The sequence below is a fragment of the Rattus norvegicus genome, chromosome 3, assembly GCF_021556685.1.
Source record: "Rattus norvegicus strain SHRSP/BbbUtx chromosome 3, alternate assembly SHRSP_T2T, whole genome shotgun sequence".
Lineage (NCBI taxonomy): Eukaryota > Metazoa > Chordata > Mammalia > Rodentia > Muridae > Rattus > Rattus norvegicus.
In genome coordinates, this window is record NC_141536.1 from 143,309,961 (window position 1) to 143,330,228 (window position 20,268).

At 40.0% G+C, this 20,268-nt stretch overlaps 1 protein-coding gene and 1 pseudogene across 5 annotated transcripts in view; one reads left to right on the forward strand and one right to left on the reverse strand.

Moving 5' to 3' along the window:
- The window catches only part of Raly (RALY heterogeneous nuclear ribonucleoprotein), a 64,231-nt gene that overhangs the window by 35,648 nt on the left and 8,315 nt on the right, over positions 1–20,268 (forward strand). For all 5 annotated transcript variants that reach the window (XM_087651086.1, XM_087651089.1, NM_001011958.1 and 2 more), the window contains one exon: positions 19,535–19,799. In XM_087651086.1, coding sequence (XP_087507212.1) covers positions 19,544–19,799 — 256 coding nt within the window. In that variant the 5' untranslated portion in view covers positions 19,535–19,543. The remainder of the gene's footprint in view (positions 1–19,534; positions 19,800–20,268) is intronic.
- On the reverse strand, positions 15,449–15,659 carry LOC148006576 (protein transport protein Sec61 subunit gamma pseudogene; annotated as a pseudogene).

The following is a 20,268-nucleotide window of genomic DNA, read 5'->3' on the forward strand; positions in this document are numbered from 1 at the left end:
TAAGCATTAGGACCTCAAGTTCAGTTCCCCAAACCAATGTTAAGAAAAGCTTGCTAGTTGAGGCCAGCCTGATCTATAGACTGAGTTTTAGCACAGCTAGTGCTACTCAGAAAACTCTGTATTCAAAACCAAAGAGAGGGGTTGGAGGGGAAAAAAGGAAAAGGGGAAGGGAGAGGGGGAGGATGAGAGGGAGAGGGCAGCTTGATGGACATGGTAGCACATGCCTTTAAATGTGGGCAGAGCAGTTCTCTATGAAATCAAGGCTAGACTAGTCTATATAACAGCTCCAGGTTAGTCTAGGCTACATAGTGAGACTGTCTCAAAAAGAACAGAAGGAAGGAAGGAGGGAAGGAAGGAAATAAAAGTTGAGTGTAATCCTATAATCGTGAGGTAAGAGTTGGGCAGATCCTTGTGACTCATTGACCAACTTGGTGAGCTCCAGGCTAGCAAGATGCCCTGTTTGAAAAAGGAAGCAAGATGGACAGCTACTGAAGAATGATATCTGATTGACTTCTGGTTTTCACACTTACCTCTGTACACTCACTCACATACATACATACATACATACATACATACATACATACATACATACATTCACATGAACACATGCACAGAGAGAAAGACAAAAGAAAAAGGAATGACTCCTACTGATGAGGAATTCTAGAGAAGTATATAGAGAAATGTTAAGGCTCAGGACAGTGTGACTGGCTTCTATAGTGCAGTACTATAGTTCCTTCATTAAGAACACAGGGCCTAGATTCAAGAATGTTTTGCTATGGTTTTTGTCTTTAGTTGCCAAAAGAGAACAGATGGCCATCTCAGCTGTTTGGATCATGAGGGATTGATCTCAGGTAGAGCTAGAGGAGATGTTGAAAGTTCTATAACCAGTGGTTTTCAACCTTTTTTTTTTTTTAAACTATATTTTTTCCTTACCCTAAACGATTCTCTTATCTCAGAACAAAGCAAAAGTATCTAACTCAGTCTATTTCCCTTTTCTAGTCTCCCACTTTGATCTCCTGTGCCTTCTCCTAGTAACCCCTGAACTGCCTGATCCTGAACTGCTATCCCAAATGAGCCTTGGAACCTACTTCCCAGGCATGTCTCAGGACGAGGTTAAGGCTCTGGTCCCACAGCCAGGTCCATTAGCCTCTTGCCAGGCTTCCATTCACTCACCTGCTTTCACTCCCTGTTTCTTAAGAATTAGATTGGCTGTTTAGTATGACTACTAAACAACTTCAAGAGTAATCAATACTGAGAGAAACTGATGTTTTAATAAGTTTTAAGGGGCTCCCGACTGGGAAGCTCTGAAAGAATGTCATAAATTTAGAAGAAAAGAAGAAAGTAAAGACAGCAATATTTATGTATGCATTTCAGAGATTTCCCATTATTCTGATTCTTTTATCCCTGATAATAATGCCTTTGAGGTATTGAGATAAGTAGTGCGAGGACTTTCTGTTTCTGCTTGACATTTATGAAAGTGTAGGGAAGGTTAGTGACCATTTAAGGATCTTAATGGCAGACCCCAAATAGAAATAAGATTTGGGAGATAAATGGTTACAGACATGAAACATGGAGTTCATCACTTTCTGGCCATGTGACTGAGCATCTTTTGAACTTGTCTCTTTCTGTGTCATAGGAGGAAGGCATGTACCTATAGGTGTCTTATGCTGGCACCCGTAGATGCATTGGGAACACAATTGTTTTTGTTCAGTGGTTTTTGTTTTTGTTTTTTTTTTTTCCTTTCTCTAAAGATTTATCTGACTTGTTTTTAATTTTGTATATTCACCTATGCAGTGTTCGTGCGTGCATGTGTGCGTCTTTTGGAGGAGCAGTACATGCTAGTACTGCTGAGCCATCTCATTAACCCCTTACAGTTTGGTTTTTTGTTTCCTTTTGTTTTTGTTTCAGAGACGTGGTCTTATTCAAGGCTGATCTTGAATTCATGGTCATCGTCCTGCTTTTATTTCAGTGTTTTAAACATGTTGTATTTTTTTCCAAAACACAACAACAACAACAACAACAAAAAAACCCATTTTTTTAGATACAACAACCTGACAGGAGAAAGAGAGTCCCGAGAGCAGGTGCAAGAGTCAGAGGCCCACTTGTGGTCATCGTCAACATTCCCTTAATAAAACGAAGTTAGTTGCTATCATGTATGTGAGAGGACTTGGCGTAGGTCCATGCAGGCCTATGCTTGCTGCTTCAGTCTCTTGCTTAGTTGATTCAGAGCCCTTGTTCTCCTGGTTCTTTATCCCTGAGTCTTGAAATCTTTCTCCTTCCTTTTCTGTGGGATTCCCCAAGCTCTGAGGGAAAAAAACTTGATGGAGATTTCCAGTTTCTGAGACAGTCAGAGTGTCTGACTGTGGGTCTCTGTGTCTGTTTCCATCCGCTGCTGGGGGAAGCCTCTCTGACGATAACTGGCTAAGGCACTGGTCTTTGAGTATAGCAGAATATCAATAGGAGCCATTTTATACTTTTTTTTTTTTTTTTTTTTGACATGTAGGGTTTACTCTAGGGTCTCTGGGCTATCTAGTCTCTGGTTCTTGATTACCTAAGCAGTATCAGAAATGGGTTTCTTCTTGAAGAGTAGGTTTTAAGTCACATCAGATAGTGGTTGGTTACTCCCACAAGTTTTGTGCCACCATTGCCCTCGCATAGTTTGCAACCAGGCAAATCCCTTCTGCCTGTAAAATCTATTCTATTTTCTCCTCCCAGGGAGATCTTTGTGTGCTCCTCTCTTTACCTAACCTCTCTGGGTCTACAGATTGTAGCTCAGTTATCGTTTACTTAATGGCTAATACCCACTGTGTGTGTGTGTGTGTGTGTGTGTGTGTGTGTGTGTGTGTGTGTGTGTCTGGGTCTGGGTCTGGGTCTGGGTCTGTCTGTCTGTCTGTCTGTCTGTCTTCTATCTCTGTCTCTCTGTGTGTCTGTGTCTTTCTGGGTCTGGGCTACCTCACTCAGGGTGAATTTTTTTCTTGCTGCATCCATTTGTGTGCAGATTTCATGAAGTCATTTTTTTAAAACAGCTGGATGATACTACTGTCTTATGTAGCTATACCACATGTTCTTTTCTACTCTGTTGAGAGACATCTAGGTTGTTGTCAGTTTCTGGCTACTATGACAATAGCTGCAGTGAACACCAGCAGTGCTCCCCGTGCTCGCTGTCCTCACTAGCGTGAGCTGTGCCACTTGTGTTGATCTTGGTCAGCTGTTCTGACAGGTGTCAGATGGAGTCTCAGAGTAACTTTGATTTGCCAAGGATGTTGAATACTTCTTAGTTTTTTTATCCATTTGTGATTCCCCTATTGAGAATTTTCTGTTTAGATCTGTACCCCATTTTTAAATAGGTTTTTTTTGTTTTGTTTTGTTTTGTTTTTTTTTGCTATCTCGTTTCTTGAGTTCTTTATAAATATTGTATGTTAGTCCTCTCTTGGATGTGGAGTAGGTGAGAATCTTTTCCCATTTCATAGGCTATCATTTGTCTGATTGGTGGTGTCCTTTGCCTTATAGAAACTTTTCAGTTTCATGAAGTCCCATTTAATTGATTGTTTTTAAAGATTTATTTATTTTATGTGAGTACACTGCAGCTGTTTTCAGACACACCAGAAGAGGGCATCAGATCCCATTACAGATGGTTGTGAGCCACCATGTGGTTGTTGGGATTTGAACTCGGGACCTCTAGAAGAGCAGTCAGAGCTCTTATCCACTGAGCCATCTCTCCAGTTCCCCATTTAATTGATCTTAATGCCTGTACTATCAGTGTTCAGAAATTGTCTTCTATGCCAGTGCCTTCCAAGCGATTCCTTACTTTCTCGTCTATCAGGTACAGTATATCTGCTTTTATGTTGAAATCTTTGATCCACTTGGACTTGAGTTTTGTGCAAGTTGATAAATATAGACTTACTTGTAGTCTTCTACATGCAGACATATAGTTTGACCACTGCTTGTTGAAGATACTGCCTTTATTCCAGAGTGCATTTCCAGCTTTATCAAAAATTAACTGTCCATATGTATGTAGATTTATGTCTGGGTCTTCAATTTGATTCCATTGTGTCTTTTTTTTTTTTTTTTTTGCCAATACCATGTATCTTTTATTACTATAGCTCTGTAGTACAGCTTAAAACAAGGAATGGTGGAACCAGCAGTTCTTTGATTGTTAAGGATTGTTTTAGCCATCCTGAGTTGTTGTTTGTGTTTCTAGATCTGAAAAGAATTGGTTTTGAATTTTGATGGGGATTGGCATTAAACCTGTAAACTGCTTTTGGTAAGATGGCCATTTTTACTGTGTTAATCCTAGCAACCTGTGAGAATAGGAGATCTTTTCATATAACTTCTTAAATTTCTTTTGTTAAAGGCTTGAGGTTTTTATCACGTCTTTCACTTGCTTGGTTAGAATTACCCAAAGATGTTTTATATTATTAGAAGCTATTGTGAAAGGTGGTGTTTCCATTCCACAGCTTTGTCAGTCCATTCGTCATTTGTAGACAGGAAAGCTAGCCACTTTGCTGGAAGTGTTTATCAGCTGTAGGAGTTCTGGGGACACTTATGTATACTACCATATCATCTGCAGATAATAATCCTTTGACATTTTCCATTTTAGTTTGTATCCCCTTGATTTCCTTCCTTTAGTTGTCTCACTGCTCTAGCTAAGACTTAATACTATATCGAATAGCTATAGACAGAGTGGGCAGCCTTGTCTTTTTCTTGATTTTATTGGACTTGATTTGAGTTTCTCTGCATTTAAGTTGCGGTGGCTGGGGGTTTGCTGTAAACTGCCTTTATGATTTTTACTTATGCCCCTGTGTATAATCTCTTCAGGAGTTATAAAGGCATGTTAAATTTTGTCAAAGGCCTTTTCTGCACCTAATCATGTGGGTTTTTTTTCTTTGTTTATATGTTAAGTTACATTTACTGATTTTCTTATATTGAACCATCCCCAAATCTCTGGAATGAACCCTACTTGATCATGGCAGATGTAGATGATCTTTTCTGTGTTCCTATGTTTGGTTTTCAAGTATTTTATTCAGTATTTTTTGTATCCGTGTTATAAGGGAAATTGGTTTGTAAATCTTTTGTGGTTTTTTTGAGTATGTGATAGCAGTATCAGGGTTAACTGTGGATTCACGTTTCTGTTTCTATTTTGTAGAGTAATTTGAAGAGCATTGGCGTTAACGCTATAAGTCTTGTAGAATTGCTCTAAAACCATACGGTTTTTGTCTTTTGGTGGGGGGCGCTATGACTCCTATTTCACTATTTTAAATTGTTTAATACAGATTTAACTTTGGTAAGTGGTACCTATCAAGGTTATTCTTTTAGATTTCTAATTTGGTGGAATACAGCTTTTTAAAGTATGTCTTTAATGAGTCTCTGAATTTCCTTGGTGTCTGTTAGTATCTCCTCCTTTTTGTTCTGAATTTGTTAATTTGGATTTTCTCTCTTCCCCTTTATTGAGTTTTCTCGTAGAGCCAACTCTTTGTTTCATTGAATCTTTGCATTCTGTTTTATTTTGTTGATTCCACCTTTCAGTTTGATTATTTCTTGCTGTCTATTTCTCTTGGGTGTGCTCTTTTTATTTTAGAGCTTTCAAGTGTGCCACTAAGTTGCTAGTATGAGATCACTCTGATTTCTTTATGTAGGCATTTACTGCTATGAACTTAACTCTTGGAACTGATTTTATTGTGTTCCATAAGTTTGGGTATGCTGTGTATTCATTTTCATTACATTCTAGGAACTCTTTTTTTTTTCTTTCTTTCTTTTTTTCGGAGCTGGGGACCGAACCCAGGGCCTTGCGCTTGCTAGGCAAGCGCTCTACCACTGAGCTAAATCCCCAACCCCTCTAGGAACTCTTTAACTTCTTTATTTTTGTTTGTCTTAACTCATTTTTCATTCTTTAGAGAGTTGTTTAATTTCCATGAGTTTGTAAGCTTTCTCTTATTTCAGTTGTTGATATTCAGCCTTAATTCATGTTGTTCTGATAGGATGTGTGGTGTTATTTCCATTTTCATATATCTGTTGAGACTTGCTTTGTGTCCCAAGTATGTGGCCAATTTTAGAGAAAGTTCTGTGAGGTGCAGAGAAGAAGATATTTGTGTTTGGCTGATAGATGAAATGTTTTATAAATATTCATTGGGTCTGTTTGTTTTATAACATCTTTTAGGTCCAGTATTTTTGTCTGGATGGCCTGTCCATTAGTAAGAATGGGATATTGAAGTCTTCCACCATAAGTGTGTGAGGTTCAGTATGTGACTTAAGCTGTGATAGTGTTACTTTTACAAACTTGGGTGCCCTTGTGTTTGAGTTATAGATGTTAAGAATTGAAATGTCGGGCTGGAGAGATGGCTCAGCGGTTAAGAGCACCGACTGCTCTTCCAGAGGTCCTGAGTTCAATTCCCAGCAACCACATGGTGGCTCACAACCATCTGTAAAGAGATCCGATGCCCTCTTCTGGTGTCTGAAGACAAGCTACAGTGTACTTACATATAATAAATGAATAAATCTTTAAAAAAAAAAAAAGAATTGAAATGTCATCTTGGCTTTTTCCTTTGGGTGTACAGTGTCCTCCCCTTCTCTTTTGATTAGTTTTGGCTTGAAGTCTGTTTTATTAGCGCTTAAAATGGCTACAGCAGCTTACTTCTTAGTTCCCTTTGCTTGGAATACTTTTTTCTAGCCCATTACTCTGAGGTAATGTCTATCCTTGATGTTGAGATGTGCTTCTTGGGTACAGCAGAAGGATGGATTCTGTTTTTCACATTCTGTTAGTCTTTGTCTTTTTATTGGAGAATTGTGAAGTATCAGTGACCAATGTTGAGTTCTGTTACCTTGTTGTCGTTGTTTGTTTGCTTTTGGTGGTGCATGCGTGTGTGTATGTGTATGTGTGTGTGTTTCCTTTTTGATTTTGCTAGTTTGAGATTGTTTCCTATGTTTTCATGGGTGTAACTCAAACCACCTTAGAAGGAAACCTTCTAGCAACTTCTGTAGGGCTGGCTTTGTAGGTGGATACCATTTAAATTGACTTTATCATGGAATGTTCTATTTTCTCAATTTATGGTGATGGAAAGTTTTGCTAGGTAAAGTAGTCTGGGCTATCATCTGTTCTCTCAGAATCTGCAGCACATCTGTCAGGCCCTCTGGCTCTTAAGAGTCATTGAGAAGTCATTCTAATAGGTCTGTCTTTATGTTACCAGGCCTTTTTTTTCTTGTAGCCTTTAATGTTCTATCTTCTATATATTTAGTGTTCTGATTATTATGTGCTGAGGAGACATTCTTTTTTTTTTTTTTTTAAAGATTTATTTATTTATTATATATGAGTACACTGTAACTGTCTTCACCAGAAGAGGGCATCGGATCTCTTTACAGATGGTTGTGAGCCACCATGTGGTTGCTGGGAATTGAACTCAGGACCTCTGGAAGAGTAGTCGGGTGCTCTTAACCACTGAGCCATCTCTCCAGCTCGAGACATTCTTTTCTGGTCCAGTCTGTTCGTGTTCTGTGTGCTTCTTGTACTTTTACAGGCATTTCTTTCTATGTTTTTGTTGGAAATATTTTCTGAACCTTTGAGCTGGGTTTCTTCTTCTTCTATACCTGTTATACTTATATTTGGTCTTTTTTAGTGCATCAAATTTTCTGGATTTTTTTTTTTTTGGACAAGTTTTTAAGATTTGACATTTACTTTGATTAATGTAACCATTTCTTGTATCTTCAGTGCCTGAGATCCTCTGTTCTCTCTCTTGTATTCTGTTGGTGAAGCTTGCATATGTGGTTCTTGCTTGAATTGTAAATATTTCACTTTCAGAATTCCCCCGGTTTGGTTTTCTTTATTGATTTTTATTTCCAATTTGAGGTCTTGAACAGTTTTTATATATATATATATATATATATATATATATATATATATATATTTTTTTTTTTTTTTTTGGTTCTTTTTTTCGGAGCTGGGGACATAGGCCTTGTGGATCTTGTAGGTTTTAGGAGCTTTCTGAGCCTTGTGAAATTCTTTTACTTCATGAGTCTTTTGAGTGTATTGCGTCCCATCGGTGCCCTGCACTGCCCATTCCCCACCCCTCACCCCCATCCCCACCTCCACCAATGTTTCAGTAGGAGGAAATGGCTATACAGAGAGCACTGAAGAGATGGTTCAGGTGTTTAGAGTGGTCATTGATTTTACTGTAGATCTGAACTCAGTTTTCAGCACCTATGTTGATGTGTTCATAACCACATATAACTCCAGCTCTAAGGGATCTAATGCCCTCCTGTGGCATTTGCAGGCATTGCACTCAAATACCCAAACATGCTCTTTATTAGAAATCTTTTAAAAAGAAACACAAACTTATTGCAATAAACTAATGAAATAAAACGACTGTGGAATTATTTTGAGTGGTCCTCTTTGTACCAAATTTGTGGCACCCTTAATCTTGAGAGGCAATATCCTTTGGTTGCAATGCCAATTTGTACTATCCTGTCCTGCTTCCAGCTAATTGCCTACCTGCCCGGTGACTCTGCCTCTGAAGACTCGTATCATCTTCCACCCTTAAGGGGTCTTCTTGCCTTCAGGCACATAGCACAGTCTGGCAACAAACACAGCATGGAATCTCTTTTCACCTTCACAGTACCTGAATTGCAAGAGGGCAAGACAAGGATTTTATTTCTCCTTTACATGCAGGGAACCTTAAGGTTCTTGTTGTTTGAGACAAGTGACTTTGTTTAACTGGGCTGTAGTGGTAATCTGCTGTAGTGGTAGGGAAATTAGACACTGGGATTAGAATTCTGAACTTGGTAGGGGAACCTGGTGTTTTGAAGAAGTAAAATACTTTCCCAAGGTCTTATAGTTACTAGAGGTGAGATTTAGGCCCTAGGGCTAACTTAAGGACTCTGATACAGGGTCAGGTTGGGTGACCCTCTCAGTCATTCTGGTATAGGCCTAGAAAGGGTAATATGTGTACAACCTTGGCATGGCCTTGTGCAGTCTTTCTTAAATGGAGCAGCCACAGACTGTAGAAATTCCAACAGACAGAGTGTACTGAATAAACAGGGGTGCCTTACACTTTCAGCCCTTGTCAAGGCTTTCTTGTTCATATAGAGATGACTCTGTCTGGTTCTCAAGGCACAGAATCCTTTTTGGAAACTGTTTCTGAGAGCACCTCTTGTCCTCTTCAACTTGGATTCTTTGTAATTTCTGTTGGGTGCTTTTTAAATTTCAGATATCCACTCATTATTTACTGAATGTTTGATAGATACTCACTCCTGTGATACTTAGAACCATCCCTATGATGTTAAAAAATAGTCTTTTTCTATAATTTGGTGGCCCATTTAAAGACTCTTGATTGTATCCAGTGGTAGCCCATTTAAAGACTCTTGATTGTATCCAGCGTTAGTACTGCTGCCTTGATCATAGTTTAACTCTAGACTACCATTAAAGTAGAGCATCTTAACCACTAAGAAGCATTCTTACAAGTTGTGTTGTAGTAGAGCTCATGTGTACGTGCTCTGTTTGCTTGGTTTTGAGTACTGGGATTAGAGGCCTGTGACACCAAACCTAACCTTATTTGCATGCTTTGCAATGTTTTGGAAGCATGCGTGCATATGTGTCTTACCTTTCGCAACCCTATTGATATGTATGACTACCCCTATCTTAAGGGGAGATGTCTGCACACATAATTTAATATATTTTGAGGGCTGGAAAGATGATTTGGGTTTAGAACACTTGTTCTTGAAGAGGACCTGGGTTCAGTTCTCAACATCCACATGGTGGCTCACAACCATCTGTAACTCCAGTTCCAGGGGACCTAAAAAAACTATCTTCTGACTCTGAGGACACCAGAAAGGCATGTGGTGTACGTACATACACACATTCAGGTATAGCACTAATACATACAAAACAAGTCTAAGTACAATTTTTAAAAGGATTAGCATATTTCTTGAAGGTTACATCACACAGATATTTCAGCTGTGATGAATAGAAGTGGTTTCAGAAATTACTCTCTTGAACACAGTTCATCATGGCTTCTCACAAAGAGATTCAAGTGTTGATTTTTGCTTGATGGCAGACTGTAGATTTTTTTGTTTGTTTGTTACTAATTTATTTTGGGTTTTTGAGATAGTCTCCCTATATAGCCCTGGTTGTCCTGGAACCCATCGTGTAGGTCAGGCTTGCCCCAAACTTAGATCTTCTTCCTGCAGTGCTTGAGTTAAAGACATAAACCAACTAACTTTGTCCTTTAAAATAGATTTTATGTGTTTGAGTGTTTGCATGTGTGTCTTTGCACCACATGTTTAGAGTGCCCATGGAGGCCAGAAGAGAGCATCAAGTCTTTTGGAACTCGAGTTACAGTTGTTACCTGCTTTGTGGGTGCTGGAGGTTAGTTAAGCCATCTCCAGCCCAGGTCATTTATTTAATGCCAACTTACCACAAGCCACATCCTCTGTAATAAGCCTTGTGATCACTCAGTTAGGGTTGTGCTAAACATAACAAACACTAGGTATGCTCAGAGCAGAAAAACATTTTTTGGGGTGGGGGTGTGCCAGTTGGTGGCAAGTTCTAGGATAGCTAGAGTTACATAAAGAGATTCTGTCTCAAAAAGGAAAGAAATGCTTAGAGCAGAAAGAAGTTAGTACATTGAAAAATGAAGCCATGTATAAAGAAAGTATAAGATATACAAGTAGGTAGCTCTTACATACCTTCTTGGCTAGCTACAGTCTTAGGTGTATGTAGTAGCTTTGGAAAATGACTTTGGTATTCCTTTTTACTCTTTTATTTTTTTTTTTAAGATTTATTTACTTTCTTATTTACTTACTTACTTACTTTATGTGAGTACACTGTAGCTGTTTTTAGACACACCAGAAGGGGTCATCAGATCTCATTACAGATGGCTGTGAGCCACCATGTGGTTGCTGGGAATTGAACTCAGGACCTCTGGAAGAGCAGTCTCTCCAACCCCTTCCTTTTGCTCTTAACTTCTAGATAAAAAGAGAAGCTGGCTTACAAACAGCCATGATACAAGACAGAACACAACAAAGAGATTAGAAACATACTTCAGTGATTGAAGTATTTACTTAATTTTATTGCTCTGTTTTATTGTTGTGAAAAGACACCATGAGCGTTGCAGCTCTTAAAAAGGAAAATATTAATTGGGGCTGGTTTACAGTTTCAGAGATTTAATTCATTATTGTCATGGCAGGGAACATTGCTGGAGTAGGAGCTGAGAGTTCTGTATCTGATAGGCAGCAGGAAGTGAGCTGTGGTCAGACCTCAAAGCCTGCCCTCATAGTGACACTTCTTCCAGCAAGGTCACACCTACTCCAGCAAAGCCATACTTCCTCATAGTGCCCTTTCCTGTGAACCAAGCATCCCAACACATGAGTTTATGGGGCCATCCTATTCAAGCCACCACATTATGCAAGCACAGGATCTTGAGTTTGGAACTCCAATGTCCACCTAAAAGCCTGTGCTTGGGCAGGTTCCAGAGGTGGCAGATCTGGAAGGCATTGTAACTAGCAAATATGGCTGTAGGTTCAGTCTCAAATAAGGTGGAAAGCAATAAAGACATCCTAACTTGACTTCTGCCCTCCACATGTGCACACTTGAGAGAGCACACACCATACACAGGCATGCGCACACATGCATGGGCATGCATGCGTGCACACATACATATCTAAATTAAAAAGTTAGGCTTTTTAATCCTGATTTCCTTATTCTTATGGTGTACAGAGAACCCAGAAATATTCTTCTGGAATATGCCCTCTTCTCAGGCCTCTGGCACCAGAGCAGTCACTCTAGTCTTTGGTAAACCTATATGTCTTCCCTTATATATGGCCTACAGAGTAGACGACAAAGAAAAATTACCTCTAAAAGAACATATCCTTGGCCTGCCTATTCTCCTCACTCTTAGATAGAAAAGGATGATGGTGGCAGTTTTTATAAAGTAGTCTTGACACCAAAGTCTAAAAAATTCAAGCTAAATGACTTGAAAGAAATGAAATTAATTTCGTTCTTTTTCTCCCCCTCCCCCACTTTGTTTTCATAGTTTGTAGGGCAGAGCTAGGGCCATTCTTTAAATTGTAGCTCATTTGTTATTGCTAGTTCACTCTTAAATGCTTTTTTTTATATTTTATTTATTTATTATATATGAGTACATTGTAGCTGTCTTCAGACACACCAGAAGAGGGCATCAGATCTCATTACAGATGGTTGTGAGCCACCATGTGGTTGCTGGGATTTGAACTCAGGACCTTGGGAAGAGCAGTCGGTGCTCTTAACCACTGAGCCATCTCTCCAGCCCTAGTTCACTCTTAAGTATGAAAATTGAGAGTAAATTCTTAGAAACTTTGGTTGTTTGACATTTCCTTGTATGAGTATTTATTAGAATTTAAAAAATAGAAAATATCCTTCATAAATAGTTTTGAGAAATACAGACTTTCTTGGTTTGTTTGACACAGTAGAAGAGAGCTTCACTCATGTTTATTAAATTGTCAGTACTTCTCTCACAGGGTTGCTTTACGGATGACATGGTGGTAGATGTGTAGGTTACTTATTATGTGTGCCTGCTATAATGCCTTTGTGTGCACATTATGTAATCCTCACCACCACTGAAGCAAGTCTTGCTCTCACCCTCATTCTGAGACTTGGGGTAGGTTATAGGGCAGCAAGTGATTAGGCATCTGGACAGAGCTATACTGTTTTCTCCATAGAATGTGCACAGGACCTCTCTGTTGTCCCTCTGCTTTTTTGTGTGTGTCACCAGAGCTAGAATTCTAACTATATTACTGACTTAACTTAGTTTTGACCTTAAGCAAGTAGCTTTATCAGGATCTTAATTTTCTCATTTCCTTTCCATGACAAAAGGGCCATATTTTATCATTTTACATTCCTTAGCATGATAAAGGTTGACATACAGTGGATATTAAATACTGTGGCCACCGATTACAATAGTGGCATTCTAAAGGTCCTTTAAGTCTCTGTTTTATCTGAACATCCCACATACTTGATCTTCTGGCTTTCCCTTGGAGGGTCACATTTTATATCATTCACCTGACTATGTCTGTCTATTTATGATCTTATTAACTCATGTCTGTTTGTTTTAAACAGTCTCTAACCTGACTACTTTGAGATAACAAACATGGTTCTATGAAATGTATTTAAACCACTGGGGTTAATATAAGGTAAGGGTGAAGGGACTAGCTCAAAAGTCAGGAAAAGTACTCTTGTCCACTCTTGCTCAAGGAGGTGTGGGCCTACGGTACCCCTGCCAGGCTTGAGTAATGGCTATAGCCTAGAGCAAGATTTTCCATGAGCTGTAGTGGGGTCTTCAGTCATTGGAACATGGCACCTTCCAACATATAATGGATAGCAGGACTAGAGGAACATTTGTCACCACCTGACTTCTCTGCAGGAGAAAGGCTCGTAAGTCATAGCTGACAAACCCTTTGATGAGTTTTAAACTTCATTTACAGAAAAGAATAGCTATAATCAAGAAACGGCAAGCAGTGACTAATCTTGCCACATTATCACGGTGAGGAGCCAGCTTTGGGAGGCATGAAGAGTGGGAGAGGGCTAAATTGCAGTTTCACAGCAAAGTGCTGATTGGCTCTTGGGCTTGTGAATTTGCTCTAAGACAGACCATGAATTTGCCTTAAAGATATCAGAAACTAAGGAACTACTCTATGCTCAGCACTGAGGCCATTCTTGGCCAAGGTTGAAAGGACCAACTCTGGTCTCACTCATACTTGTGGCAGCTCTGACTTTAGTACAAACTTGTCTTTGGTTACCTTGAACACCATCGTCTGCCTCATAGTGAGAGGCTTTTGTGATCTACGATCTCTGTTTTACGTGTTCCAAAGAATGACTTAATGATAGTCATACTTTTGGTTTTGAACAAGTGAGCTGAGTATATCTGTCCACAATAAAAGTAAAGAGCCAATGGTAGATACATAGATAATGGATAGATAGCCAAGCACAACATTATGTCAGGTTCTCAAAACATCCAGCAGAAATTAACTAGGAAGCTTCTTTTAGTCAGTGTATATTTACAGAAGAAGGAGAGGACTGATAAGAAGAAGAGGAATGATAAGTTTTAAAGACGTAATTCTGTATATTTTTTCTACAATTTCTTGCTACTACCCAGTAGTGTAATTCATCAGAGACAGTCTCCCTTTTGGTAGATGGTTCTTCCATGTTTCTTCTCTTCTGATTACTCACACTGCTCTGCTTAGGCTACTTCTGGGGCAGTGGACTTGAACCAGGGCACATCTGCTTTCTGAGCATGTGGGTGTCTCACATTTGCCTGAGTCTAGTCACCAGACTAACTTACCAGATGAATAAACACACATTTCATTTGCTAATACTTGGTCCATGATTAGTTTAGAATTTATTTTTAGTCATGAATAGATGTTTGTTGGTGATTTAAGATAGTCCCCTACCCACTGTTTGCTGCATTTCTCTGTTAATTGATAAGTCACAATCCTCATAGATTCCAAGCTTCCATTTGAAGAAGCCATAGTCAAAGGTCGAATACAGGAGAAGTGGGATATACACTCTGGCCATGCTATGGGGAGATAATTAAGACCTCATCCTGCCTCTGCTGTCCCTTCAGGTCTCACCACATGGTAACAACATTGAAATAGTAGACCTTGAGGCACAGATGAGGGAGGGTGGCCAAGGCCAAGCCTGGAGTCCCTCCTTTTGCTGTGATGGTTTGGTAGGCACAAAAGGAGATGCTACTGAAGTTTGTGATACTGGACACTGAGATGGAGTGACAGCATTAGTATAGACTTTCTGTGTTAAGGGAGTGAGAAGGTTTCAGAGGTTTCAACCAATGTTTAGTTCTTTGTTTCTAAGTCTGTGGTAAAGCAGAATGTCATGGTTAAGGGGGCCAGGTGCTGTCTGTCCCCTTATATCCTGTACAGCCAGGAGCTCATCATGGGATTAATCCTTGATAGACTGACTAGCATCCTCACAGTCCAGTCACTAAGAGTAGTGCGTCTATTTGGAAACAAGTCTTCATTCAGCACACGAACTTGTGGGGCTATTATGTCCAAACCATAACATTCCTCCCACCCCTTTCATTCCTTTTCCTTTCCGCTGCTGCTGCTGCTGCTGCTGCTGTTGCTGTTGTTGTTGGAAACAGGGTTTCTCTGTGTAGCCATAGCTGTTATGGAACATGCTCTGTAGACCAGGCTGGGCTGGAACTCAGAGACCTGCCTGCCTCTGCTTTCTGAGTGCTGGGATTAAAGGCGTGGGCCACCACCACCTAGCAACATTCTGTTGTTGTTGTTGTTGTTGTTGTTGTTGTTGTTGTTATTGGAAAATGTTTATTTTGAAATTATTTTAATTTAGAAATAGAAAACGTCATAGGAAGGAGGAAAGAAACAAAAACCACAAAGCATCCAGGCAACTTTTTACTTCATGAGCTTGTCACCCCCTCATTGGTTCACCAGTCCCATGATGAGAAAGGACTCAGACACCCACAATAATGTTATTAATAGGGATGTGGATCAGTTTTACAAAGAAGCCAATGAACGCCATGATAGCAAATACAATCGCTGTGGTCATGGTGATCTTCTGGAATTCTTTTCTATCAGGTTTGGTGCATCTTTTAACCAGCCAAATTGAGTCCTTTATTTACAAACTGCCAACTTGGCTCGACAAACTGCATTACCTGATCCATGTTTGTGGGATGGTAGTTTGAGAGGGTAGAGACACGTAGCTTAGGAGAGAATTGAGCCCAACAGAACCCAACATTCTGTTTCTTAATACCTTCCAGCACCTGACATTAGACTGGTTACCACTTAATTTTTATTTCCTTTTTTATTTATTTATTTTTTATTATGTATTTAAGTAGTTATTTTGAGGCAGAATCTCAATGTAGACCTGACTATCCTGTAACTCTATATAGACAAAGTATATTAGGGCTTACTTACTACTTGCTGTCCTAGAGTTATTTAAGGGGAAAGGGAGGAGAATAAAACCAGAAATAACCCACCAGGTATGGGCTAAAATCAACTAAGCAACTCCTCCTTGCAGGTGAACAAGAAACAGGTCCAGTCGTGGGCAAGTTTAAATGCTAGATTTACCCTGAGAGACAGAATTGGAAGCTTAACAACGGAGGCATAGCAGAGTCAGGTTTACAGCAGATTAGTCTAGACTGTAGAATGTCAAGTCATGTTCCCTTGACTATTAAGTTAGGTAGTTGTTTGCTGAAAAATATATTAATATTTTTAGGATTCCCAGAAAGAGGCTAGATGTGGTAGTCACAGCACTTGAGATGAGGAGGGTCAAGAAATTAAGGTCATCTTGGGACGGGTGTGTGTGTGTGTGTGTGTGTGTGTGCGTGCATGCGTGCACAAGTTGAAGGCGTGCTACTTTGTCTTTTTTAAAAATGGAAAGGAGATGGGGGTGCATAAACTAGGGGTGGTTTTTAAGTTGGAGATGGTTGGTTTGTGAAGGTAGACATTTGGACCAGTCTAGAAAACTAGACCTGGAAGCTAGATAATATGGCACACACCACTGTAGGACCATTCAAGTGTTCGGCTCTCTAGACATGTGTCTTCTGGGGCTTAGGGAAGCTATGGAGTAGCATGCACCTGTGTGCCACAGCATCACACAAGACCTAAAAGCCAGCTGGGAGGGCATAGATTTGGATCCCTGCACATGTTCTGTGTAGCAGTCATATGCATATACTTCTGTGTCTTCTCTAGAGATGAGAGCAGGGTAACATGGTTGACTCTGGTGCCCTAAGAATGTGTTCCAGTCTGATCACAACTCTAGAATGGTCCCATTAGTGGTGGTGTTAGTAGAGTAGACAAACACATACAGTTATACTAATATTTGATCTTGTAAAAGCCTCCACAGTTTGCAAACTTCTTTTATATTCGTTGTTCCAAAGCTCAGATAAGGAGAGAGAAGGTTGGAAGGGTCAAACCTGAAGGACTGTTGTCCAGCAAACCAATCCTTCCTTCTCAGTGTGTTAGAGGTTCCTAACAGTCTGAGGGGATCCATAACTAGCCTCTCCCTATCAGATAAATTGCAGGGTCACTGCCATTGTACCTAAACTATCATCTCTCCCTCCCCTTTCTCAGTCCATACCATAGGCCTGGTTGGCTCCCTCCCCCCAAACAAAGTGGCATCTCTGGCTAAAACCTCATAGCTTTGAGCAGAATCAATCATCTAGTGTCACACGGATCCCTTATAAAATTCTTTATATTTGTGGGTGGACAAGGAACCTTTGAATGGCTCAACATTCAGGCAGGATGTAACTGAAAAATGGGAATCATTAAGCCTCTCCTTTTGCTTGTGCAGAGTGTATTGGGTGTGTTCATGGGTAATCTTTTTTGTCCTTCACTGCTTTATAAATGGTGGTGATTGGGGTATAAAAGTAAACTTAGGAACAAGAGCCCGTCTCTTCCAAGTTATTTCTAAAGCTCATGCCAGCTCTTCATTAGTAGCAACAAGATAAGCTCTGAGCCCCTTGCTTTAATAATACACATCTGACTCCTGTCAATCCATTGAATTTATCATAAGCTCAGGTCTGGGAGCAGTTTCTTTTCCTTATCAGATGCCATGGTTCAGCCTGTGATTTGTTTGTAAACAGTGCCACCAGCTGGTGAGAACCAGCCAAGTTCAAGGCACGTTGTCCACAGAGCAGCACACAGAGAAGACATTGGAAAGAGAATAGGTTTCTTCAGCTTGCATTTTTACCTAAATCTCTGAAAATCAGCCCCCCTCCCAATTAGGTATAGTAAACAGGCAGGCTCATGAAGGAGATATACATACATACATACATACATACATACATACATACATACATACAGCCTGGAGGCTACTTAGTACCTTCTGAAAGTACGCTAGGAGATGGATTTGTACAAACCTATATTAGTAGGCAGAACATGGCCTGTAAGTACAAATGCCAATTTCAAACTGCAAACTTCTTTCACTGGAATTAACATTTTTCTTCCCTTTCTCCTGGGGCTATGCCAAGGTATAGCCACTTTGTGGAAGGAGGCCTTGTGAGTTAAATAGATTACCAGAATGTTGTAGGGAGGGTAAGTGAGGGCCTTGATTCTCAGATTTTTTTTTTTTTTTTGTTCTTTTTTTCGGAGCTGGGGACCGAACCCAGGGCCTTGCGCTTCCTAGGCAAGCGCTCTACCACTGAGCTAAATCCCCAACCCCCCCCCCCCCTTTTTTTTTAAAGGCAGGATTTCCCAGGCTGACCTGAAATTCACTGTGTAGACCAGGTTGGCCTTGAATTCACCTGCGTCTTCCCTGAATGCTGGGATTAAAGGTGTGCTTCATTGTGACCAACAGGGTATACATTTTAAAAAGTCAGGTATTCTAGCAAACGCAAGGCCCTGGGTTCGGTCCCCAGCTCCGGAAAAAAAAAAAAGATTTAAAAAGTCAGGTATTGAACGTGCATTATAACCCCAGTGCTGGAGGAGCAGAGTTAGGCTTGCTGGCCAGGCAGGTTGGCCTATTCAGTGACATCAGAACAGTGAAAAACAGTCTCAGAGGCAAGATAGGTGGATGAGGAACGATACTGTTTGTCTGCTGGTCTACACATAAACATCTATACACCCACACAAGAGCAAGTTGCTAATTAGTCTCTAAATGGAACAGATTTTGAATCAGTATAAAGTGGATAACCAAAAAATTACTAAAGACCATTCTGAGATAAACACGTTGTCTTAACTATTTAAATTTGCTTTACTTCTAGGAAGCAGAATGATGAAGTTAACAGAAATGGATTTTAAACATGTCTAAATGCCTCTTAGCAAGTTAATAATCTTACTTTTTTTTGTTTATTTATTTGCTTGTTTTTAAACCAGAGTCCTAGTTTTACATTTATATTTTATATTAATATTATATAAATATTTTATATTTACCTATGAGTTCTTAGGCTCATTCAGTATTATATGCTACCCTTAGCCTACAGTGAGTACCTGGTAAGGCCTCTGTAAGCAGACCTTTTGCAGAATGACAAGCACAGTGAGGACTTTACTGGCTAGGTTAGTAAGGATAAAGTATATTTAAATCAGACTGAGCAATTTTCATAGTAGGACACTGTTCCCTAGCAAGCATCTCTTGAAATTATCATGTATCCTCTTTGCTGTGGTTTCACATTGAAGGAACAAAAGGAGAAGCTGTAGAAAGTTGTTAAATTTAGTTTTACAATGGGGTGCTGTTTGAGATAAATATTTTTAAAGTATATGGTTAAAGTGAATTGGTGTCAAGCAGACTGGTGAGCTTCAACCTTACTGGTTGATTAGCATTATGCCCTTCCAATGTTGGTTTTTTCCATGTATGGTGTCATGTGAGTACCAAATGAAGGAACATTGTAAAGCACCAGTTAAGATTAGTGGCTATATTACGTGGCAATTCTTGGTAACATGACAAGAAAACAGGATGTATGAACAGGGAGGGATGGGTACCATAGGCACGAGAGTGTGTAGAAAGGCAAGGAGCAATCCAGGTTAGTAAGATATGGGCTGTGAACGTTCCCTGAGCCTAGCCTGAGAGCCCAGTTTCACATTGGCATTCTCTTTTCAGGTGCACACCATGTCCTTGAAGATTCAGACCAGCAATGTAACCAACAAGAATGACCCTAAGTCCATCAACTCTCGGGTCTTCATTGGAAACCTAAACACAGCTGTAGTGAAGAAGTCAGATGTGGAGACCATCTTTTCCAAATATGGCCGTGTGGCTGGCTGTTCTGTGCACAAAGGTTATGCTTTTGTCCAGTATGCCAATGAGCGCCATGCCCGAGCAGCTGTGCTGGGAGAGAATGGGCGGGTGCTGGCTGGACAGACCCTGGGTAAGTTAAACCTCTTTCTGCCCTCTGAGTAGCTACTGTCTGAGATTTTAAATTTTCAACAGATAGAAATTGTATTTGAAATATAAATTAATTCTTAAATGAGTGCTAAATAGGGGATTGTTCTAGAGGCCTCCTTTCTACTGTCCTTGCTTTCTCAGAGCCTCTTTCTTTTTTTTCTTTTTTCTTTTTTCTTTTTTTCTTTTTTTTTTTTTTTTGAATGTATTTCTGGGCATGATAGCACATGCCTTTAATTGCAGCACTTGGGAGGACAAGTGGATATCTGAGTTCAAGGCGAGCCAAGGCTACAAAGGGGACCCTGTGTGTGTATGAACCATGGTCCCTGTGTGGAGGTCAGAGGACAACTTTATGGAGTTGGTTCTCTCTTTCCACTTTTATGTGGGTTCAAGGATCAGGCTAACTAAAAGGACAATATCTCCCACTGGTCTGGTCTTCAGAGCCCTCCACCCCC